The sequence below is a fragment of the Mixophyes fleayi genome, chromosome 8 (assembly GCF_038048845.1).
Source record: "Mixophyes fleayi isolate aMixFle1 chromosome 8, aMixFle1.hap1, whole genome shotgun sequence".
In the NCBI taxonomy this organism is placed as follows: Eukaryota; Metazoa; Chordata; class Amphibia; order Anura; family Limnodynastidae; genus Mixophyes; species Mixophyes fleayi.
In genome coordinates, this window is record NC_134409.1 from 42,205,361 (window position 1) to 42,231,930 (window position 26,570).

Here is a 26,570-nt window from a genome sequence, read left to right on the forward strand (position 1 = left end):
GTTTGTTTTATTTTTCTACATGACGGCTTGATCAATTGTTAAAATATTTTTTAATTTTTGTTTCCTGAGGGCGATATTGCGCTGGTTTTTCTCTTTTTTTGTATACATTTGTTTTGGGTGTGACCTTGCACTTGAACCTGTTAGGTTATTGTTAGCTATTCATCTTTTAGCGCCTGATTATATATTATTTTTGTAGTTTGTCCAACTTTGCCACATGTGGATATTTTAAGCTGGCTCAATTACAGTCAAGTTTAGGCCAGTTTGGTCATCCAAGTTGGCCAACAAAATCACCAGCTCTGTGGCCAACTTAATTGTATAGCTGCAGAATGACATTATGCAGTGTCCAGTACAATGTGAAAGTATATTTTTTGACAGCTATTGTGTCTCAGGTGTTGATTTATGCGCCAGGTGATTAAATACAGTAAAACAAAAAAAATATTTACCTTGAAATGTCAAGAATGTTACATGGTTAAATATGCACATATATAATTTACTTTACCTCTGGCTCCAAATATCTTCAGTAGGTCGTCATTTAATATGAAATTAGGTGTAAGATGTATGTATTTTCCCTGTTCCCCACAACCACCGTATTGCAAAGTGCGTGGGTCATCTCCGTCAATTAAAGGATCAGCTATGATAACATCAGCCTAAGGAGAAAAAATAAAAAGTTTAAGAAAACCAGACTGCAACTTCCAGTAAGTACATTTCAGAAGCAGCCCCCAGATCACATGCGGCTGAAGAGGCTTAAGTGTTTTGACATCTAACAAAGTATTTTTAACATGTTATTCATTACATATATCCCATTTATTTATGATATTTTGTTATCCTTTAACACAATACTTCTAAAAAATGTATGCAATTTCAAGTCAATATTAAAAGCACATATTGAACAACAAATCATTGCAAATAAAAACTTAGATTATTATGGGCAGAGAACTTGTATTCTAGACATTATAATTCGTACAAATCTGCCTCATTTTTATACCTCCCCTCTGGGAGACACTTAACAGAAGTTTCAAGGAACAAGTGCGCCAACTTTGCAAGACTACAAGACAATTGGGTGGGAACCAGGAGGTTGACCTAGCCTTCCGGGAGTCCAGGAGTATTGCTTGAAATTTGTGCGTCTCCCTGACACTTCGGGAGAGTAGGCAAGAATGAGTTAGAATAACTGTGAAACTTACACCTATCAGCCACAACATTAAAACCACTGACAAGTGAAGTGAACAGCATTGATCATCTCATTACAATGTCACCTGTCATCGGGAGGGATATATTAAGCAACAAGTGAACAGTCAGTTCTTTATATGATGTGTTGGAAGCATGAAAGCCTAAGGATCTGAGCGACTCTGAGAAGGACCAAATTGTTATGACTTAATGACTGGGTCAGAGAATCTCCAAAATAGCAGGTCTTGTGGGGTGTTCCTGATATGCAGTGGTTAGTACCTACAACCGGTGAACCATTGACAGGATCTTGGGCGCCCAAGGCTCATTGATTCACATGACGAGTGAAGGCTAGCCCATCTGCTCCAATCCCACAGAAGAGCTACTATAGCACAAATTGCTGAAAAAGTTCATGCTGGCTATGTTAGAAAGGTGGCAGAACACACAGTGCATCACAGCTTGCTGGGCATGGGGCTGCGTAGCTGCAGACCGGTTAGAATGCCCATGCTGACTAATGAGCGGCATGTGAGCATCAGAACTGGACCATAGAGCAATAGAGAAGGTGGCTGGTCTGATAAATCACGTTTTATTTTACATCATATGGATGGCCAGGTGCGTGTGTGTCGTTTGCCGGAGTAAAAGATGCCACCAGTATGCACTATGGGAAGAAGGGAAGCTGATGGAGGCAGTGTGATGCTCTGGCAATGTTGTGCTGGGAAATCTTGGGTCCTGGCATTCATGTGGATGTTAATTTGACACATGCCATCTACCCAAACGTTGTTTCAGACCGAGTATATTCCTTCATGGCAATGGTATTTCCTGATTGCAGGGGCCTCTTTCAACAGGATAATGTGAACTGCCACTCTGCAAATTTTCACAGTGGCAATCCACCATCAAGAATGGTATATCAGCTATGTACTAATTTTATTTAGCACCTATTGTTTACTGATCCATTTGGACCAAACTTACTATTATTAAGACACAGTTTACCTTAATTTTATGGACTTAATTTGTGTAAATTGTGCATTGCAATATAATTAAGTCTATATAACTTACCTTGTCATATGACTCTAATTTTGGCCTTCCAAAATTGCTGTTACTTGACCAGGTGTTGGGAATTAGAATTTTTGCACTTCTAATAAAAACTCTGTTTTCTGTAGCTTGCAGCATGTAGACAGAAGCATCAGTCACCATTTTCTGTAAATATATTTAAAAATCAAAGTATTGTAACAGCTAATTCTATTATATATCCTCTTATGGAAAGTATTTCAGGATAAATAATGTAAAAAAAATTTAAGGCGTTTAAATATTGAGTATGTATGAACTGACAGGTCAGTCAAATATAATAAAATTATTAAAAAATTCTGTCCCCCAGTGCACGCGTTTCAATTCAATAATTGCTGGGGGACAGCATTTGCTTAAGAGTGTTCTTCCTTGGATTTCATGTGATTAAAGTGCCACCTATCCACTACACAACTAGGTGATGATTTCTTCACGTGCATTTCATCTACTCTGAGGTAAGAGTAAACACTTAAACAGCTACAGTATTTTGAATTTTCTCTGGAAGTATATTTCTTTATATAATTTGTTGCTTTATAATAAAGTCTATTTTTAAATAAGTGATAATGCACTATTGGTGCTATTTTTTTTTATGTTTATTTCATATGGAATAATATTTTAACAACATGGAATGAATTTTCTGAAGATAAATTGATTGAGAAAAAAGAGATAAATAAAACAAGAAGGATTCCATCAAAGTTACATGCTATCTTTGGAAAAAAGTTTTCCTGTAAGTACATTCACTGACGGGGGTGGCATGGATGGTTGCATTTTTTGGGTGTTGTATGCAGATCACACCTATCACATTGGCTTTTTATTTTTGATTTGGTCTTTAGTACTTTTGAGTATGATCAATTTATGCAATTTTGCACTATGATATGTTTTTTTGTTGCACATATATCTCTAGGAGAGAATTGAAAGTGTATATCCTTTGATCGTTTGGATATAATAAAATATTCTATCCTACGACCAGAGCCTCTGACAATACACTTTTTGATTTGTGTGACTCAAAGCCACACACACTAGTTAGCACTTTAAAATATAAACAATGATATTTTAAAAAGTAATACCCCTAGCATGTAAACAAATACATATTTAAAACACATATGCATACCTGTATGTATACTCATAACACCATTTAAAAAAAACAAAAACATAATTTAAACATATAAACAATTATATAATTATATGCTTGCATTTAAAAATAAATTCATATACTATATGTTATAATGACTTACTTTTATGTTTTCAATTAACTTTCCATTTTCAGGAATCTTTGGGTTTATTGAAATAACAATGTCTTCATATCCATTATTTTTCAGCTTCACCAATGAGTCTCTAGCTGAATGTATAACTTGAAATATAGAAATGAAAAGAAATATCCCAGCAATCTTCATTGTAGTGTCTCCAGGTTTGCCAGCTATTGTGGTTGTTCTTTTTAATACAAGTTTCTGTACAGTCAACCCCTGTTGAAGTGCACATACAATGTCATATTTAGTAGTTTTCTTTGCTTTTACCCTTTGAATGGTTAAAAATATCTATTTTTTTGTGTACAAATTTCTCAACACACATTTCATGTCTTTGCCCAACAAAATAATAACTATGAATCACTTATTGTTGATATTAAACTATTTAAGTAAACTGTTACCCAATATTTAAAAGAAAAGAAAGACAGATATATAGTTATAGACAGCGGTGTAAGATATAAATGGACCCCTTACTGCTTGGGAGAGTCTGATAAGTGTAAATATAATTTTTAAACCATAAGACAACAAAAACATGAATAATAATGTTTGCAAATGATCTTATTTGCAATTGTCGAATATAAATTTCAAAATGGAAAACTTTCTGAGTGGACATTGTCTTTAAGTGTTGTTCTTTGATTGTTTAAAATATTTAAAGTTGTTCTTTGCGATTCCTCCAAGCATACTACGGTCTGATCTTTGAGTTGATTTTCTAGTATGCTCATTGCTGGGAAGATTGTCAACTGTATTCAATGTTCATCCAAAGAAGACAGAGGTCTGATTAGGACCTGGCTGATTAGGAGTGCTGGCTGGGCTAGCACTGTACTAATTAAGAGAAGAGGAGAGGGTTAGAGGAGGATAAAGGGGAATGGGTTAGGTAGATCAGGTGTAATATAGGGGGGGGGCAGGTTGTTAGGGTGCCAATGGAGGAAGTAGTAGTAGGGGTGCCCCCCCCACGATCAATTTCCTGCATGTGTTTTGCTTGAATTCCTAAATGGCCATTTTGGACCTTCAATTTTTATCCGGTAATCTAGTCTGAATCTGTTTCCATTTCGTTGTGGCCTGTTATCTTTCTGTTAAATTGTTGTTTAGTTACTTTGTTGAGCTTAATGCTTGTGACAATTATGTAGTATATCTAATTACTGATTGTTATTTTCTGTTGAATTAATGTATGACAATGTATATTGTATGTAACCTTGTAATGTAATCTCAACATATGGTGTGCTAGATGACATGAGTCTGAACTGCAAGTGTCAATAATCTGTTTAATTTAGTCAGACCAGGGAGAGATAAGCATCTCTGAGGAGTTTGAAGCCCCAAAGTTCTAAACCATCTAGCCAAGCAGAACAAGCAGAGGTGAGAACTCAAGGAACTGTGAACAGTCCCGATCTCAGAACATCCCTAGTTCACTTCGAAAGCCCTGTAACATTTGGGAGATTAATCTGTCCTTATTGACAGCTAAACGTGTGTATTTTCATGAGAGGGTCTATCAATACTGGAATGTCCTATATTTCTCAATTGTGTTTCCTCACACACCAAGTCTTAACTACTAAGTAGTGACTCTGGTTTTATTTCTGAAACTTGCTTGTACAATTTATTGTATGACTTTTTTGTAGCTAAGCTGTGGAAACATTTTTCGAATTAAAATACATTTAATCTAGCATTTTCTAAGAGATTCTTTGTGAACTCACGAAGCCCAGGGAGGCTCATGCTACATGTGTATGGAATTTAAGTGTGAAACATTAATAAATGGGCTTGGTGAACATAAGGACACCATAATAAATCCTTTGTGGTGGCAGAAAAGGTGCATTCATTGCTAAGTGACTAAGGTGGTGCCAGTCACAGACAGCTGTTCAGATTGCTGTATCTGGGACAGGCTGGGCGTTCGTGACAATGCTGTTTAAATTGTAATAAAAGTGGTCTGTTGTTAGGAAGCCTCTAAACAATATATTGTACAACCAAGAAAAATTTAAATAAACAGGGGAAGACCAGGATGATCTGGTGGCATCAGCCTGGGGCTGGTAAATATAAATATATTAAGTCAAAGAAAAGAAAAAATGTTAAATGTTGTAGACGTCTTTGACAAAGGAAAATAAAATCACTATTTTGATTGGATTCATTTAACATTGTGTGTCTTTTTAATTCTGCAAACTAAATACATTAAAATGAGGAAAGTTAGCAAACTATGAAGTTTGAACCAATGTATAATTGGTTCAAACTTCATACTTCATATATTGGTACTGCACTCAGATATGTCTACGTAACAATTATTAAGCAAAAATGCGGGGATAGGTTAATTTCAAGTTTATGTATCATATTAAAAAAATAAATAAATAGTACTGTCTAAGGTGGACAATGCAGAGGTACATGTGGCTTAATTCAATGATGCAACACAGCAAAAAAATGACAGCGCAATTGAGAGGCATCCAATGGGTGATAATTAATAAGGGATGTCCAATCCAAAATCCTGTATGTTGATTGGTCTGATTATCAGAAGGGAGAAGGCGGTAAATGTATCAATCTGAGTTTTCCTGCGGGTTTGAAAAACCAATCAGATTCTAGCTATCATTTATTTAGTACATTCTACAATAAGATAGCTAGAATCTGATTGGTTGCTATAGGCAACATCTCCACTTTTCAAACCCGACAGAAACTCTCAGCTTGATACATTTACCCCAAGGTACTATGTCCAGGCTGTGGTTACACTTACAATAAGGAATCATCATGAATAGGGTTTATACTTATTCACTTCTTAGTAGCAAGACATACATTTACTCTGAAGATATCCATGCCATTGCTGTTTTTCCTCTATCTATCACTACAGCTTCCTGATCACATGTTGCTCCTGTGCTGATGTAGTCATATAGATATACTAGATAAACCACCTTATCTTCTGCCCTGTCTGTGATATATACATATTTACATATAATATATATGAGGACGAAACGCATAGAGGCCTATTCTACTCATCCCTGGGCTATACTGGATTACCATACCATCAGAATTTCTGTGTGGAGACTGTGGGAGGTTTCTGCGTGCACCTGAGGATCTGGTATATCAGTGACCTGTGTATACCTGTATTACAGATAAGCTTAATTTATGATTACTCATTGTGAGTGTGCATTTTATATGTTTATTCTGATTAAATGCTGGAATTCTTTAAATAGTACACCATATAGTGCATTATCTTCCTTTTTCCTATGTACTGAGTGGAGGAGAGATATGGTGTTAGCAGTATGCTGCTGATGTATGACTGGAGACCAGGCATGTAGATTTGCTGATTGTACTATTCTTTTGGAGAAAATGCTGGCTATGTATTACTGAGAGAACAGCCGTACAGATATGCTGTGTTCCAGTTCCTGGATAAGATATATCTATGCAGATAAGCAATATTTTATTTTTCTGGTGTGTATTTGTATGGTGATGGGCTATCACTAACACACTACTTTTACTGATCTCCTTGTTCGTTTTCTGTCTTTTCATGCCTACAAAACTGGATTAATGCCTATGGTCCTAGAGGACCATCCAGAAAGCTGAAATATTGAACTACTTTGAACTATATATATAGGTAAACAAAATGGAGACATTGTTGCAAAGTCTTTTAGCTATTGTTTTGACTTACTAGCTTACTAGCTTTTATCGCTATTTATGTACAACACATTTCAGAGGGTGGTATGAGAATATTTTATTATATAAGTTTTAATAAAGGTTGTTATGCTAATTTATGGTAATGATCTAGTACTCCTTGTTATATTCTAAACACCTTTTAGTGATACCAACATTATATTTTCTTAAGGGAGCTGTTTTTTCTATACCTAATTTTCAATACAAAGCAATTTTTGCACTAATGCCCAAATGTGTTGTTATAGATTCCATAAGCAATCCTGCTGGAAGTCATCATTATTACATATAATAGTTACAGCACTAGATACAAACCCATTTGAATCTGTGTACTGTATTACACAACACAACTATAAAATGTCAAAGTTCCTCAAACAAGTATCCTTATTCTGAGATTCAGGGTGATATATTGATGCCACATGGGTTAATTTAGTATTGTTTACAAAAGTTTTATACACATAACACTAGGAGCTATACATCATCACAGATTGGACACATTTTGACATAGGCAACATGATAAGATTAAGGGGATTTACACCTACCATAGTCAGAGCTTCACACATATGTCCCCTTGTGTAATCCTTAAAAGCCTTAGCTTAAATTTATACCCCTTTCACACTGCCACCCCAGCAATAACCGGGGTATATGAACCTGTGATATTGCTGGGGGACAGTGCCTCCCACACTGGCCCGGGTAGACCATGTTCACACTGAACACGGGTCTGCCCAGGTCTCCATGGCAACATCACAAGAGGAGCTCTGATTGACTCCTCTTGTGATGCTTTTTTTTTTAATCTTTACAATTGGTGTTGGTGAGACCCGGGTTGAAAAACCCGGTTCTCACAGTTCACACTGTCATCTACCAGGGTCGGACCTTGGAATAACCCTGCAAAAGACCCAGGTTCAATTCCAGGGTCATCCGACCATGGTAGATGCGCGGACCCCCTTTCACAACAAGCATTGACCCGGGTCTTTTAGGCAGTATGAAAGGAGTATTAAGGGGGTGTACTTTTACCATTATTTTTGCCACCAAAAATTCATGCTCTAATTAATTCATTTTGACTTGGTTGTTATAAATCTCTGTTAACAGTTCTACACTTAAACAGTCAAAAGGTACAGGAGTGGATAGCATACAACTAAAACTTCATCAAAAGCTTTTAGGTATCAAGCAATGACACCAGAAGCAGGCTGGAATAGATGTTTGCTATGGATTGTTCTGTTTCAAGGTTTTCTTTGAGAAATTCAGTTCATGTATACATTGGTGTATTGGTAGGCCAATGGCAAACTATTTGGATGATTGCTTGATGGTGGGACCTTCAGAGACTCTTAAGTGTCACGAGTTATTATTTTCAGTGCTGATTTTCAGAATTTTGGAATACCAGTGGCCAAGGAAAAGACAGAGGGGCCATCTACAAAATTGTCATATCTGGAGATTAGAACACTTTATGAGGAGAAGTTGTGTATATTACCAGAGTAAAGAGTTAAGATGTTTTAGGAGGAGATAGGGGAAGTGGACAAGTTAGCTTTGAAACATTTGTAATAATTTCTAGGACTGTTAAATGTTGCTGGTACAGTGATCCCAGTGGGGCAGGATTTTTGTAGAAAATTAGAAAGTGCTATAGTGGGATCTCAAAGACCACATCATTATATAGGATTTTGTAAAGAGATGAATGAGGACATAAAGATATGATAAAATTTAGTGAAACAGTTTAATGGTACAAGGATTGGGCCAATTCCACTAGCAGATGGCAGGGAATATAAAGTTGTTCATGATACAGCAAGGTCAAAGGGTTTTGGTGCTTATTTGAAATGTGAATGGTGTGCAGCACATGACCTCAAGACTGGGTAAAGGAAAGGTTCACAAAGAATTTGCTTATAGTTATTTTTAATAGAGTTGTTGAGAGAAGAGTTAAGGAGCAAAGGCTGTTGTGTTTTTGGGAATGTGGCAGGCATAAATAAACAAGGTGCGTCTTTAACACCAATGGTCAGGCTAATTAAGCATTTGGTTCTAAAATCCCTACACCTTAACATGCAAGTCAAAGCTAAACAAGTACCGGACAGAGAACAAAATGGCTGATGCAGTGTAAAGATTTCATTGGAAGGCATATAAGGAAGTGGCCCCTGAGATGCATGCAGTTGGTTAAAATATCCATCTTTTGTCTGGCAGATTATCAGGCCGACATAGATGAGGCAGGTAAATATGTGAATTTTGTAGTTGCATAATTGGTGAAAGGGGTAGTTGGCTGTGTGGTCAGGCATGTCAGGATTCGAATTAACAAGCCAAAGTATGTATAGAGTTTGCTGTCGCTGTATGAATAAATGATGATGAGGACGATCAGGGGTTGAGGAGATATTTGGCTCATTGGCAAGGTTATGAAGGTCATAGCGAGGTGTTAGTGGTGGCAGGCTGTGGTTCCAGGCAGGGGAACCTAGCGTTGGTGGAAAAGCACTGCAGTCAGCGGCCATGGGAGGCGCCAAATGGTGGCCATGGGAATACCTCCCTTTGAAAGTGCGGTTGGAATGCTCAATACCACTCTTATGGGGGTCTTGTAAGAAGCCAGGGTGGTGGGATCCGTAGGCCTGGAGGCGCCATGTGGTAATGAGGACCCCCTCTTATTGGTTTTGATAATTATGGTTATAGCTGGATCTGATGGATGCACTGATTTTTTCTTTGCCACCATTCAAAAGTTTGAGTGTAAAATAAAGCTGTGACCTCTTTTTTCGCCAAACAAATCTCATGTCTTTATTTTAAGGAAAAGGGGGTGGGTAGTAGAAAAGGGAGAGCATCGGCTGTTAGGCAGTTTAAAGTTACATCTATGGATCTTCATACCTCTCTCAACAGAGTAAATGTGAAAGTTCATAGTGCTACCACCAGAAAAAACACTGAACAAATATGGTTATCATGGATGGTTAGACAGGAGTAGCCTCTCCAACCTGCAAAAAAAGTATTTTAGAGGCTTAGGTTTGCAAAGCTGCAAAAATGGGCTAATTAGGTCCTACTGCACAATGATATAAGGAACACCAAACACAATGTATGACCACATGATCCTTATAACAACTGCATGGTGGTGGAAGGGTGATGGTTGGGGTTGTTTTGCAGCTACAGGACCTGAACTGCTCACACTCTTTGAGCCTGATTCTTCAAGAGATACATATTGAGCACAATGTGCGTCTGTTTCAGAATGTACGTAATTTGGATGTGTGCACACCCAAATTCAACAGGGAGTGAATCTGAAGATATGTGTGTTGATAATTATGGGTGTAGCTCTGCTCTGCTCTACTACACAGGACATTAAAGGATATGTCAAATACCTATGTGGAATATAAATTCTCAAAAGAAAGTTCAGAAAAAAAAATATTGCATTAATGTCACCTAATAATAATATAGACAATGCAAAACATTAAAAATAAAAAATAAAATATTTTCACATTTTTTTTTACATTTCCTTCCTTGAAATACATTTATTAAGATGATCTTATTGTCGTCTGTAGGTAAAATACATTTCTACAGTTGCTACTAATTGCATACATCTGTTATAGCATAAACACATAGCCATGATCATTACTAAGTGGCACTTAGACTAGCCCTGTCGCTGGAGCAAGAGATACAGATGAAAAACAGCAGCTCTAAGATGCCCAGATCTTGAATCGGATGCAGCTGCGTGAGCTCAAATTTGTAACGCACTTAGTGTACACTGACTTTGGCCAAATGCCCTTTCCCCGCCCATTCCCTCCCTGAAATCGCAGACTGTAGTAAGTGTGCTTTGCGTTTGAAGATGAATGGAACATGGCTGCGCTCTGTTGCGTATGGTCTGGCCGTTTACATCCCTTCATGTATCAGGACCTTTGAGTCCATTATAGTATAAAGCATTCTAGAGGGAAAATGGATGAAAGTGGATGATGCAACAGGACTATGTTCTAAGCACATAGTCAAATCTATAACTGAATGTCTGAAAAACAAAAAGTTCTGAAATAGCCAAGTCAAAGTCCAGACCCCAGCCACACTTTGATGCTGTGGTTGGACCATAAGAGAGCCGTCCATAAATAAACACTTTCAAATATCAATAAAGTGTGGGCAAACATTTGTACAATACGAAGTAAGAGACTGTTGTGAAAACCGTTACTTCAAGTTATTGCTTTTAAAGGTGGTTCTACAAGCTAGTGAATCATGTAATGTACTTACTTTTTCATGCATGGGTTGTTCATATTGGCTTATTGTTGTTGAAAATATGTAAGTGTAAGTAAAATGTGTTATGTGCTATTTGTCACATTAAATTAAATTCAGCAAATTTTAGGACTTGTTGAGGACTAGATGATTGTTACTTATGTCCTAATAGGTAATAGCACAGATGTAAAAGAGGGCGTACTTTCTATTTCACATTACTGGAAATGCACTTGTTTAATAACAAAACAACCAACTGTTTGCTAGGAACATTTGTAAAGTTAAATATGTCTAAAACATAAACAAGGTACAAAATGTAGCTTAAACATTTTAAACAAACTACACAAAAAAAATGGAACAAAACACACACATTTTAACTAGGGTACATTAAATGAATGTTAGAAATCAATATTATAATATAAAAATGAAAATGTGCACATTAACACGCAAAACAGGGAACAGCACCATATGAAAACATTTGCTATATATATTTTTCAGAAAATCGAGTGACAAATAGTCAGGTACATACACCGATCCCAAAATTGAAACCACTGACAAGTGAAATGAGTTACACTGATTATCTTGTAACAATGGCACCTGTCAAGGGGTGGGATATATTAGGCAGCAAGTGAACAAGTCTTGAACTTCTTGTGTTGGAAGAATGAAAAATTGGCAAGCGTAAGGATCTGAGCGACTTTGACAAGGGCCAAATTGTGATGCTAGACGACTAGGTCAGAGCATCTCCAAAACGGCAGGTCTTGTGGGATGTTCCAGGTATGCAGTGGTTAGTACCAACCAAAAGTGGTCCAAGAAAGGACAACTAGTGAACTGGTGATAGGGTCATGAGTGCCCAATGCTCATTGATGCGCATGAGGAGTGAAGTCTAGCCCGCCTAGTCCAATCCCACAGAAGAGCTACTGTAGCACTAATTGCTGAAACAGTTAATGCTGGCTATGATAGAAAGGTGTCAGAATACACAGTGCATCGCATCCTGCTGTGCATTGGGCTGTATAGCCGCAGATCAGTCCGAGTGCCAATGCTGACCTGTGCCCACCGCCGCCGAAAGCACCTACGATGTTCAGTGAGTGCCAGAACTAGACCATGGAGCAATGGAAAAGGTGTCCAGATCTCAGGAATCACAGGTGTTTTGCATCATGTGAACGGCTGGGTGCGCGTGCATCATTTACCTTGGGAACAGATGGCACCAAGAGGCACAATTGGAAGAAGACACATTTTCAGATGAAGTGTAATGCTTTGGGCAATGTTGCAGACAAACATTATACAGTATTTACTACAAATCCTGGCTTGGAAAGGTAAGTTGACAAGTTCAACCCAGCGCTATTCTAGCTAGAAAAGTACTGGCGTTCATAGGGCTCAATTGGTCCCATGTTTTAACACTGAAGTGAAGAAGGAAGACTCATCCCATTACATAGAACCTTCTCGGAGTATAATTGCTCCTCTGTGATGAGATGAGTGTTCCTTTTTCACTTCTCCTATGTTAGCACTGGAGCGATTGAGCTCTTAAACACCTGCCTTACATTGCTCTATAAATTTGAGCCAGAGTAAGTTTTGTTTTTTTTCTTTAAACAGTCTGTTCAGTATTCTTATCACCACCGTACTTGTCTTTGTGCAAGATCATTTTATGTGTAATTATATAATAATAATCATCATTATTATTATTACATTCCCTTACATATTCCTTATATTTAACTACCAGGGCTTAATTTGTGCTGGAACACACAGGAACACATGCCCAGCACTTCTTTTGTATGTCCTCCCAGCATAAATCATAAACTTTGCAGTTGTACTTCTTGTTTATCTAAGTTCAACTTATTTATTTATCCACAAATAAATCACTGTTTATTACAGAAAACTTGTAAAGAGCTGTAGAGAATAATTGTAAACTCCATGTGGATGATAATGTACATTTTTTAAAAACATATATGCCATCTATATAATATATGGAGATAACTGCTTTGTACTATTAAAGACTGTGACAAAAAGTCTGTGGGAATAAAAACTGTAATTATAGTAATTAAAAAACGTACACATTAAAAGTAAAATAGTTTTAAGAAGATCAGGTAGCTAATAATAATACTAACAGTACAATGATCTTGCGCTGTGGTAATACACTTCATTCTTTAAGACACTTACCTCAACAAGCTGCAGTGTAGAACACAGACAAACTCACAGTCCTGAACAGGGTTATATATCTGCCTTGATACAAGTTACAACCAGGTAACATGTGTCCCTAAAGGACACTCCCCCTTTCTGTATCTTCATCCTTTCTGTTGGGTGAGAGCAAATACAGATACAAGCCAAAATAACCTCCTAAAATATTTGTTGCTTTATTGAATGAATGGCAAAAAAAATTTGCTAATAAAATTGTGACAAAAAATATGAATAACCTTAGAGAATTGTGTTCAAAACCTAAGAATAAATATCACAATTTGACAGTGGCTGAACAAACAGCTTTAAAACAGCTAAAGAAAGATTTGTCTATAGTAAGTAAAGGGGCAGATAAGGGAGGAGGAATTGTAATTTAGGATTGTGAGGACTACTATATGGAAGCATATAGACAGTTAACTGATATTTCTTTGTATATGGTTCTAAATAAAGACCCAACACTGACTTTTCAGAAAGAATTTGGAACTCTCTTGGAGAGTGACCTTTAAATGAAGGTTATCGCATCAGAGAAATTCCATTTATTATTTTCAGATCATCCAATCACTGCAATTTTTTTTTATCATTTACCCAAAATATACAAATATTTAAACACCCCACCTGGTTGTTCTATAATTTTGGGTATAGAGTCCCTCAGATCCTCACTGTCTTCTATGTTGATGCTTTCCTGCAACCTAAAGTTAAATACTTAAAATCATATCTCAGAGATTATGTACACCTATTGAACCTCCTCACCACTGTCCAGTGGCAGAGCGATTATGCTTTTCTTACTCTGGATGCGCGAGCATTATATGGCAATATGCCTCATGAGTTACGGATTTAAACTATTGAAAATGTCCTAACTGAAGATTCGACTGTTACGGATACCCACTGACAATTTCTGATAGATTCCATTCACTTTATTCTTACACACAATTATTTTACTTTTGACCTCATTTTATTTACAGGTGATTGGAACAGCCATGGGGACCTGTTTCATGCACTGGCTTTGAAGACACCCATGTGTGGGGAGCCGAGTTGAGGGGCGGACCTGGTCCTCTAAGGTTGTTATTTTGAAAATGTATTATTTGGAGAGGGGATGAAGCACAGGCATTTTCTTTTGTTCAAGGCACTTAATACAAATGATTATACTTTGAAATTCACTCATCAATTTCACACTCTTAATATGGATTTCTTGGACCTCTTCTTGAGGGTTGTTGGTTCAACCATCAGCACCATGACTTATAGGAAGAAAGTATGCATTACGACAAATCTACATTATAATAGTTCTAATTATAAACCTTGGAAAAACAACATTTCTAAGGGCCAGCTATTAAGGCTCAGACAAAACTGTTCCTCATTTGAAATGTTTCAGATACAAGCCAAAGAGTTGATGCAAAACTTACAGGTTAGAGGATATCCTCTATACATCCTAGAGAAAGCTTTTAGGAAAGTAAATTGAATAGATAGAGGTAGTGTGTTATTCTTGAAATCATCCAGGCCTAAGACTGAGATTACATATATATCACAAGACATTTTGAATAGCCCTGGGAATACAGGAAACAAGATGTGTACGAGTCCTTTGGAGAAACATTTGTTTCAAGGATCAATACAAAATCTAGAGAGATCAAGGAGATAATCATCAACAATTATAGGATATTACAACAGGATCCCCTTCTAAAAACCATTCTTCCACTAAAGCCTAAGGTGAATTTTAAAAATAGGTTTGAATATAAAAATATTTTAGCACCCAGGGTACTACCGGAATCTACTTGTGTAAGAGGAGGAAAGGAAATTAGCTGGCTCCCACTGAAACCAGATGCTTGCTATAAATGTGGGGGTTCCAGATTAGCCTGCCAACATATTACAACAAGATACATATTTTTATGTTTAATAAGGCACAACATTATATGAAAGGATTTATAAATTATAATATGAGGTATGTGATATACATCCTCAGGTATAATTGTAATGTGCTATCAGTGGGAAGAACGATCAGGTCCCTAAAAACTAGAGCCTACAGGTGGCTCAATGAGTTGAAAGCCAACAATAAGATAATGTGATCTCACTTGAAGGGTCTGAAGTTTGAAACCCAGATAAAGTGAAATATAGTTTATTAATTTTTTTGCTATCTATAACAGTAGTTGTTATTTACTATTATTATTTTTATATCTATTATATTCTAATTGTACTTATATGGATTTAGTGACCATTATAGAAATTATTCCTCTTTTTTGAGATGAATGAAATATAAGAATATAAATTTGAAATAAGTCCTTATATCATTGCTGGTGTTATTGTTTTGGATTTATGTTTAATGTCTCCGAGAAACCCTTGTTCTTTTTTAGATTTTCTCATTGTGATCAAGTCATTGTGTTGTTTTATTATACTATGTTAGTTTCACACCAGCGCAGAGCAAAAAAGGTTTTATATAAGTGTGTTTAACCTATATAAACATCTTGAATTTGTGGTCATTCACCATATTTATTGCTGATCTACTTCCAGGGTCTCATTTGTAATGGATCAAACGATCCTTGCTTGCAAAATAGAAAACCAAATACATCCACGGCCTTCATCTGTAATACATTCATGAATTCTTTGCAAAAACTAGCTCCTAAGAGCTCCGCTGCAAAGTGAGCTCTTAGCGACACTGGTCGTATTTATAACATGGAGATTTCCCCATGTTATAAATAGAACCAATGCCGCTAAGAGCTCACCAGTGTGCATGTTATCAAGTATGGTATGTGTGTAACTTTTCTCAGCAGTAAAATGTTGGATGGACTGGTGGACTTTGATGTTCATGGGGAAAATTTTATTTAACTCTGCAAACAAGTTGTAGGAGAAATTGCTTCAGTGACACTTTGTACATGACAACCCTTTGAGTCAATGATGTGCCCACTAGAATGTTTACAGCATGATACATGGCAGTGCTGAGGCAGAATCCCACCTTTTGACTGTGTTATGTCCTTATTTAGGCTCATGTGTGTAGGATGGAGAGCAGGGCCGTAAATAGGGCTTTGCTAAAGAGGCCCAACGCTGAAGGGGGGGCGCAGTTTATGAATATTTTAGGTTCATTTGGTTAAAATTGAGTGCTAGAGGGCAGCAGTTTTCCTTCTCACGCCAGGCGCAAGGTTTAGTTTATTCCTTATTGACAATGTGCAAATATTTTACTATACTTTACACTTCATAAAAAACTTCTGGGAAATACCATTTATATAGCAGTTGTTTACACATAATCTTTCCTAAGAACAGATAGCAGATGTGGTATGTATCTAATAGGGTGTGGGCAATATCATGTTTGAAATTTCTAGAGAAGGGAGTACACAGTTTTTAACACATTCAAAAGAAAAGGGCCCTTAATTCGTGTTTGTGATACACAAGATAAGTATCCCAGAATATCTTAAATTCATTGAGAAATGTTTAATCTGTTGACCACTTATTTAGTGGGAGCTAATATCCATTTCTTTCATTGATTTGATTTTCACAAGAGCAGGTGAAAACAGAGAAATGTGAATACACCCTTAGGCTGCACTATTCTTGTACTGTACCATGCATGCTACTATCATAGTGTCAGATAATGTAACAGATGCTATGGAGGCAAGTGTGCTTGTCACAGGGAAGGTAAACTTATTAAGCATTAGATTTACCCTGTATATGCTGGCCTTGCTCCCTCCAGCATCACGCTGCAGTATGCTATTACGTGCTCCCCTGCTAATAGTTTCTCCTCTGGCCTATCATGTCCTATCATGCATCTAATCAAGTAGAAGCATAAAGCAAAATTTACTCTGGCCCAAGCAATGTTATAAAGTCCACTGAACTTCCAACTTACCAATGGCCATTAAATTATGGTAGAAAGGCTGCAGGTTTGGGCAAAGTACAGGTCATAGTCTCAATTCTTTACTAATACTTACCAACTTTTATACCTCCCCTCTGGGCGATCCTCGAGGGGAGCTGAAGTGTGAGGATAGAAGGGAGTGGGGCATGGAGAGTAGTATAATTTGCCCCTCTCCCGACGCCATTAGGCAAAAACATCATTTTGCCAGCATGACGTGATTCACCACGAATCGTGTTATAGATGCTTCCATCCTGCCAACTTCACTAAGAAGTGGGCAGGACGGACAGAATGCAGGAGAATAGCCTACTCTCCCGGGAGTCCGGAAGACCTGCCTGGAATTTGGGAGCCTCCATGACATTCCGGGAGAGTGGGCAAGTATGGATTTAGTATTGGAATAGGCTGTGTGCCTTTTTGCAGGTATGGTGTAGTTTGGTGTAGTTTAGGATAGGAATTCAGAAAATAATACTCAGAAGTTTAAACAATTCCTTTCAATGTAAAATCCAACAGTACTATCTATCAATATAACCGTTTACACACGTGGCAATATAGTACAGGGAATATATGCGCATGCTATGCAACAAACCACGTCTGATTCTCAAAATGACATGTAAAAGAAACAATTCTTCATTCTTGCCCCTAGATTCTCACCAATACCCCTTAGATTACACAAAGCAGATATTCAGTTTAGCAACACTGAATGTGTTCTCATCTGTTTATGAAGCGTCTCCACCCTTTGTTGGTAAACCGAAATCGTAGGTTTTACGAATCCTTGAGTAATGTGGCGTCTTGTTCATGAGTCCCCAAACTGTAATGTCTGTTACTATCCTCACCAATAAAGATTGTCCAACGCGGTCAGTGTGGTTCCAAAACACAAAGAGATTTAAGTAGTAAAATATAACAAAGTATAACCAATACATAGGCGTGCACAGTGGATCCAGTAACATCTCATCAATCCTGCATTCTGTGCAGTGAGAGAGAGTTCCTGTATCCAGTGGCCTGTTTATATACAGTTTGAATTGAAGGAAAACAGTGAGGATGTCACAATGTACACATAGAAAATACTAAGATCATTCTTCATTGGTTAAGGGTTCAGGATAGGAATCCTGAAGAACATCAAATTTAACAAGAAAGGACCATAAAGATCCAACTACATGCAGGTACAAAATATATATGAAGAGAAGCATATATCATGGCAAATAAATTAATTGCCAAATAGAGTTACCCCTCTACAGCACAGTGGCTAAGTGGTTAGCACTTCTGCCTTACAGCTCTGGGGTCATGAGTTTAATTCCCAACCATGGCCTTATCTGTCAGGAGTTTGTATGTTCTCCCCGTGTTTGCCTGGGTTTCCTCTGGGTGCTCCGGTTACCTTCCACACTCCAAAAACATACTGGTAAGTTAATTGGCTGCTAACAATTTGACGTGTGTGTGTGTGTGTGTGTGTGTGTGTGTGTGTTAGGGAATTTAGACTGCAAGTCCCAATGGGACAGGGACTGATGGGAGTTCTCTGTACAGCGCTGTGGAATTAGTGGCGCTATATAAATAAATGCTGCTGATAATGATGATACAGTTTGGTTTCCTTGTGCTGTTCTCTAGTGGAAGATTGCAAGCTAATGGTAAGGTAAATGTATGACAGTCTACTAGGGAACTGGTTACCATATCGTATACCTGAACTGTCACTTGCTACAAGCAACCATTTCGTTGAAGTGACAAATAATATGTATGAGGTGCTATACCTTATATAACGAAAGAAAATATGCTCTGCTTTACCAGCCAGAGAGGTTGCATAAGGTCAGGAAGTAGAGGGAATCACAAGTACCATTAAGTGTTTTAAATTCAATTAACAACAAATGTCTATTTATGATGTGTATTTGCAGTGTTTGACCACAAGGCAAATGTGTATTGGAAAATATTATGAATATTTTTGCTTGACCAGATGGTACCTGGGCCTCCAGCTCTTCTCTTTCGAGATATGCCGTCTCCCAGGGTGCATGAAACTTAGTGTATACTTTGTATTCTGCACAGGGTTTCCGCCTCGGATGGTTTCAAAACCATACTCTAATGGGGAAGCATGTGACAGGATGAAAGGCTGACACAGGCGAGGAAGTGATTAAATTCCAAAATAAGGAATTGATAACTCCAACCTCTTCCTCACAGTAGGGGGGCTTATCTTATATTTAAGTCTTAGCTGCCTCATTTGTGTCATACTCTACTGAGTGGAAGGAGTCTTGTTTTCAAGCTTTGTATTGTCCTTTGTTGGTCAAAGTGCTGCTAACTTAGTCTGACCAACCCGACTGCCATGCTTCTGTTTCTTGAGATCTGTTGCTGTGATGCACACTTAGAACTGTGGAGACAGATGTGTTCTAAAGTGTCAGAGTCGACCTGTACCTTCACAAGCTCACATGTTTTCACAGCCTTATTGTAGATTAGAACCCTTCTCATACATGACATTGCCCTTATTTTACTAAGGAAGTATCATATACTGATTTTATGTATTTCTCTTTCTAATGAATCACTTTTGAATACAACATTCCATTAAAGTGAGCAATGTATGGTGCAATGACTTAGTGGATTTAAAAATACATATACTAGCCAGCCCTATGCTAGTGAAGTATTGCTTCCTTATATTGATCTCATCTGATAGTCATCAAACATAAATTACTATAGGAAATTATATGAATGGAAAATGTTTTTATTATATATTTTCTTGTATTCTGGTCAGAAAGCTATGTTGGGCTTTGTGAGCTCTTGCTGTAATATTCAGAATATGGACAATTGACTGCATGAACCATTTTTAATTAACTTTGTTTTAAAAAAATAAGAGATTTACAAGAGTTGTAAAGGAATGTTATGGTAAACATTACTCTTTTAAAAAGTAACATGATTGTATAGTTTTTCTTATTGAGTAAAACAATGATAACCTCAGCTGTTTTAATGTTAACACATAATAATATAAAACAAAAATAAAACATGCTCTGTAAAGAAAACAATATATACTAAATAGTACCCTATTAATGAAAGACAGGACTATTCTGAGTAGACCACATCTCCAAATATGCCTGGAAACAGCTTGTGTGCTCGGCCAGTGAGAAAAATGTATAAGCTATTGATGATGATGATCAGGTAAGAGTACAATTTTTTAAAGTGTTTCTTTGATTGCACTTAGCTCTAAATGAGCCCCACAATTTATTAGCGCTGATTTGCAAATCCAGGTCTGAAAGCTGAAAAGTGCATATTAAAAACACAAAGCAATAAAATAAAGTAGTGATAGTATAATAAATAATACTTAAAAAGTATAGGAAAATCAAGAAATGAAATACGCATCAGCGTTTGGCTGTGAATTGTTTCCTCTCTGTACAACTATTCATTACAATTCATTTATTCTATTGGCGGCATATTTATCTGATCGCTAACATAGCAATTTGCCCAACCCCGAGATTTAGTAACATATAACAGGTAGAGAGCAGTTCACTCTCCTATCAATTTATACAGGGAACCGCATTAGGATAGTGGTTGAATTCCTGTTTCAAATCGAGGAAGAAATAGATAACTGCCATATTCAAATTAGAGAACCGAAAGAGTTCCAATTATCAGGGGTTACTGCGAAACAGACCAGAGACTATAGATTGTTCTCTAGAGGACATTACATTTGATTTCTCATCTAGCTCGCATATCATAGGGCTAATTGAATAATAAAATAAATATGTTAAAGTATAGTTATTAAATATCAATTTTTAAAACTGATCAGTAGCGCAGCTGTAACAAGGGATGTGTAAATAAGGCAAACTATAAACAAAGGAAAAAATTACAGCTTACAATCTATTGGACAATGGGAGATTGACACATGAGGTTAAGTCTACATTTTGCATTTTGGCCCAGCCAGACTGCAAAGGTAAAAGTGACTCATAAGCTAAATGATCCCGTCACACAACAATGTTGGTCAGGAGGTAGTTGTCTTGTGTGAAATTGTGTAACAGGCTAAAGGTAGCGAGGTTAAGAGGGTGGCTGAGGAATATTATAAGCTTGTCTGAAGAGGTAGAATTTCAGAGAACGCTTGAAAGTTTGTAGACCAGAGGAGAGTCTTACTGTGCGAGGGAGAGAATTCCATAGAGTGGGTGCAGCCCGAAAAAAGTCCTGTAACCGGGAATGGGAGGATGTAATAAGGGTGGATGAGAGACGCAGATCTTGTGTAGAACGGAGTTGCCGAGTTGGGAGATATTTTGAGACAAGAGAGGAGATGTATGTTGGTGCAGCTTTGTTGATGGCCTTGTAGGTTAGTAAAAGTATTTTATATTGGATTCGGTACAAAACAGGCAGCCAGTGTAGAGGCATACAGAGTGATTCAACAGAGGAATAATGATTTGCAAGGAAAATCAGTCTTTCCGAAGCGTGCAAAATAGATTGTAGGGGTTTGAGTCTGTTTTTGGGAAGACCAGTAAGGAGGGAATTGCAATAGTCAATGCGGGAGATGAGAAGTGCATATATTAAGGTTTTTGCAGTGTCTTGCGTGAGATATGTGCGAATTCTGGAAAGGTGTGAGTCAAGGATTACACCTAGGCAGCGAGCTTGTGGGGTGGGATTTATTGTCATGTTATCAACAGAGATAGAAATGTCAGGTATGCTCTTGTTGGTGGGTGGGAATATTATTAACTCTGTTTTAGAAAGATTAAGTTTGAGTTGGCGAGAGGACATCCAAGATGAAATGGCAGAAAGACAGTCAGTTACACGGGACAACACAGATGTCGAGAGATCAGGAGAGGATAGATAGATTTGTGTATCATCCGCATAGAGATGATACTGAAAGCCAAAGGAACTTATTAGATTTCCAAGAGAAGCGGTTTAGATAGAGAACAGCAGAGGACCTAGCACTGAGCCTTGTGGTACTCCAACTGATAGGGGAAGCGGAGCAGAGGTGGTTTCAGAGAAATTAACAGTGAAAGAGCGATTAGAGAGGTTGGATGAGAACCAGGATAGAACAGTGTCTTGAAGACCTAGGGATTGCAGTGTTTGTATGAGAAGAGTAGTCAACGGTGTCAAATGCAGCCGAGAGATCCAGGAGAATAAGGAGAGAGTAATCCATATGGACTTAATGTATTTAGTAGATTTATCCAGTATGTTTCCTGTTTACAATGTTTCTTAAATCGGTCACTGCCACGTAATGTGGCTTTTATATGCTCTATTCCTGCAACTTCTAGAGCATTTGGATCTGAATTATGTTTATCCAAAAAATGTTGCGACACACTGTGAGAAATTGATCCTTTTGTTATATTACGTCTATGTTCTTAAAAAACGAACATTAAGGGATCTGATGGTCCATCCCACATATAAAATGTTGCATTTACATCTTAGTATGTATATAACATAATTAGTTTTACAATTTATGAAAACTTTTATTGTATATTTATTGTCATTATGCAGAAAAGCAGCCTGTTTATTCATTAAGTGGCTACAAGTAAGACACCTAGTTCCCAGCTATTTATAGCACCCAGAGGGCATTTTTAGAAACCAGCTTTCAGCCCCTTCGTTTTTTTCTGACTCTATTTCTTTCAATGCACTTGGTGCTATCATAATTTTAATGTTACTATTCTCCTTAAATATAATGTTGGATTGAGATGGAAGAATATATTTAAGAGTGGGATCCTGTTTCAATATTATAAAGTTCTTCTTAATAATTTCGGATATATCCCCCAATTTAGTATTATATTTTGAAATAAAGGTGTGATTGAAGTCATCACTATTGTAGCTGTTCTTCAATGAATACCCTGGTGACCAAAGCTAAAGAGTGTAATTACTATAAAAGGAATAGAGGGAAACTTGAACAGCATTTTAAATCACATTTTACAATTTATATTTTTTTTAACATTTAGATTTTTAAGCAAACAAGACAATCTTAACACACGATTGGGTTTATGCAAATTGGAAGTTATTGCCTAAGACAGTAGTGCACCAAATTTATGCCGGTTCTTTTTTTCTCTGTTTTGTATAGTGTCCATATTGCTGGTTGGTAGCACCTGTATCTGGTAACAATATGAATTACTGAAAAATTGACCAGTCATAATTCATGATATACAGTGACAGGTTCAATACATAAATACTAGTGCGACATTAACTTTTGAAATTAGTAAAAAGTGTATAGTGTCTATACATGAATCGGCATGCTGGTTGGGACTTTTTTTTTAATTCATTGGTAAAATCATTGTAGAAAAAACATCAGGAGAAATTTTCTGCAGTGTGTACCAAGCCTAAGAATACATCTGTTCAGACAATGTCAACTTTTGACCCATTGAAGTTGAATTTTGAAGAGAACAGAATTGGACACTTATTTACTTCACTAAAATAGAAGTATTTTGTATTGCTTTTTTGACACAGTATTAACCATAAACAGTCAATATTGTGTCAATCAGGTTGGCTTCCACATCAGAATGATCTCCTACACAAAGGGTACCCTCTACTCTCAAAGGCTTTAAGTGTGCCCTTAACACTCATTCCTATATTCAAGCCTATCCTCTTAACTCCCTTGTCGTGGCTTTCACCCCAACTCCCTCATAAGCTTTCATGAGCAGGATTTTTTTTTTTGTTCTCCTTCTAGTAATCCATCACCCTTTTTATCTCTTGGCCTGCTTCCTTATCCCTGTTTTACTTAGCTCGGGCTACTTCACATAACCAGGACTGGTATTAGAAACTGTGGGGCCCAATACTAACTAATCTGGCAGGACATCCCCCCCCCCCCTCTTCACCATGCATGCACCCCCCCTCATCACAGTAAATGCCTCCCCGCTTCTTTATCACAGTACATGCATCACTCTGCTCCATCCTCTCCCCTCCCTTATCACAGTAAATGCCTCCCCTACCCTAATCACAGTAAATGCCTTCTCCCTCATCCCAGTAAATGACCCCCTCCCTCATCACAGTAAATGCCTTCTCCCTCATCCCAGTAAATGACTCCCTCACTCATTACAGTAATTGCTTCCCCCTTTCTCATCACAGTACATGCCTCCTCCTCATCACAGTAAATGCATCCCCCTCTCCCTCATTACACTAAATGCTCTCCTTCATCACAGTAAATTCCCCCCCTCCCTCATCACAGTAAATGCCTCCCCCTCCCTTATAACAGTACATGTTCTGCTCCCCCCTCCCCTCACCACCCTCATCACAGTAAATGCCTTCTCCCTCATCCCAGTAAATGACCCCCTCCCTCATCACAGTAAATGCCTTCTCCCTCATCCCAGTAAATGACTCCCTCACTCATTACAGTAATTGCTTCCCCCTTTCTCATCACAGTACATGCCTCCTCCTCATCACAGTAAATGCATCCCCCTCTCCCTCATTACACTAAATGCTCTCCTTCATCACAGTAAATTCCCCCCCTCCCTCATCACAGTAAATGCCTCCCCCTCCCTTATAACAGTACATGTTCTGCTCCCCCCTCCCCTCACCACCCTCATCACAGTAAATGCCTTCCCCCTAGGGGAATACGCAGGATTTTAAAGGTGGAGGAGTTACAAGTGGTTGAATTCAGAACAAAGCAAAAATAAAAAGCCACAATAAGCCTTCAATATAAGCATTTTTGTGTAGTCAAACTGTTTTACTATAAATAACATGTACATGGGAGTCACATAACAAATTCGTATTCACATAGTATAACATTATCTAATAATAAGATTGAAAATAATAATGAGTATTGACACCACATTACTCTTTTCGCTCTATACTTCCTCCCTTGGGGCTCTCATCTCCTCTTTCGGTCTTCAGTATCACCTATATGCTGATGATATTCAACTCTACATCTCTTCTCCTGATCTTTCCTCCTCCCTCCTCTCTCGTGTAACTGACTGCCTCTCAGCCATCTCATCCTGGATGTCCTCTCGCTTTCTTAAAATTAACATCTCCAAAACCGAACTCATTGTCTTTCCCCCACCCAGGCTCCCTTCTCACCATGACCTCTCTATCGTTGTTAACAACTCCACTATCTCCTCTGTCACCCAACTCCGCTGCCTAGGTGTCACTCTCGACTCCTCTCTCTCTTTTGCCCCCCACATTCAATCCCTTGCCCAAGCCTGTCGCTTCCAACTCCGTAACATTGCCCGCATCCGTCCCTTCCTCTCTCAAGATGCCACCAAAACTATCATCCATGCCCTCATCATCTCCCGTCTCGACTACTGCAACCTCCTCCTTACTGGCCTCCCCCACTCCCGTCTCTCCCCCCTCCGCTCTATACTCAATGCGGCTGCAAGACTCATCTTCCTCTCACGCCGCTCCTCCTCTGCCTCCCCTCTCTGTCTTTCCTTACACTGGCTCCCCTTCCCCTACAGAATCCTTTTCAAACTCCTCACCACCACTTACAAGGCTCTCTCTCAGTCTACTGCCCCTTACATCTCTAGCCTCCTCTCCATTCACACTCCTGCCCGCTCCCTGCGCTCGGCCAATGATCGCCGCCTCTCCTCCACTCTGATCACCTCTTCCCACTCTAGAATCCAAGACTTCTCCCGTGCTGCACCCCTTCACTGGAACGACCTCCCTCGCTCCATTCGTCTCTCACCCAATCTGTGCTCCTTCAAGCGGGCACTTAAAACTCACCTGTTCCTTAAGGCCTACCAACCATCCACTTAACCACTCACCCTTCTGTTTCTCCCCTGGCTCCTTTCCTCTCTCCCCGTTGCTTCACTGGCTCCCTTTTGTGCCTGACTTTGTTTACCCTCCCTTAGGATGTAAGCTCGAATGAGCAGGGCCCTCTTCCCTCCTGTCTCCATACCTGTTCTTCTGCTCCGTCTCTACTGTATCTGCCTGCTTGGAGTTTCTGAAGTACTGGTACTTTGTGTTTATTGTCCTGTACTGTTTTACCCTGTATAGTCTACTGTTTGTACCATGTTCGGCGCTGCGGAAACCTTGTGGCGCCTAACAAATAAACGATAATAATAATAATAATAATTAAAAAAAGCTTTGATACCACACATCAAAATACCATTGATACCGCACATGAAAAGAAAATTTGATACTGCACATTAAAACTAGTGTAACAAAACTGCACCCTTCTCATGGCACTTTTGTCACCTTCTGTTGCAAGAACACCTAGCAGATATCAGCAACACGAAACTTCTTGTTTTAAATTAAACATATTTATTGTTTGCATGACAATAAATACCACTTCTTCTGTCAGGATGACACCAGCAGGCAACTACCTTTTGCTTGCACCTCCTGGTGACCATAAACACTAACTAGACACAGACCAGCTCACTACTGACTGGCCAACTAGTTCAGCGAAAGTCACCCCTAACAAGAGCGCAACTCAGGATTAAATACACAGGTCTCCTCCCACAGGCTTGGAT

The 26,570-nt window shown here is 38.2% G+C and overlaps 1 protein-coding gene across 1 annotated transcript in view; it reads right to left on the reverse strand.

Moving 5' to 3' along the window:
- LOC142099212 (calcium-activated chloride channel regulator 1-like) overlaps positions 1-13,458 on the reverse strand; it is a 46,666-nt gene extending 33,208 nt beyond the window's left edge. Inside the window, exons 1-4 of the mRNA XM_075182433.1 lie at positions 13,401-13,458; positions 3,459-3,686; positions 2,218-2,358; positions 500-647 (exon numbers count right to left, since the gene is read on the reverse strand). Of these exons, the coding sequence (XP_075038534.1) occupies positions 500-647; positions 2,218-2,358; positions 3,459-3,617 (448 nt within the window). The 5' untranslated portion in view covers positions 3,618-3,686; positions 13,401-13,458. The remainder of the gene's footprint in view (positions 1-499; positions 648-2,217; positions 2,359-3,458; positions 3,687-13,400) is intronic.
- Between the last annotated feature and the right edge of the window lie 13,112 nt (positions 13,459-26,570).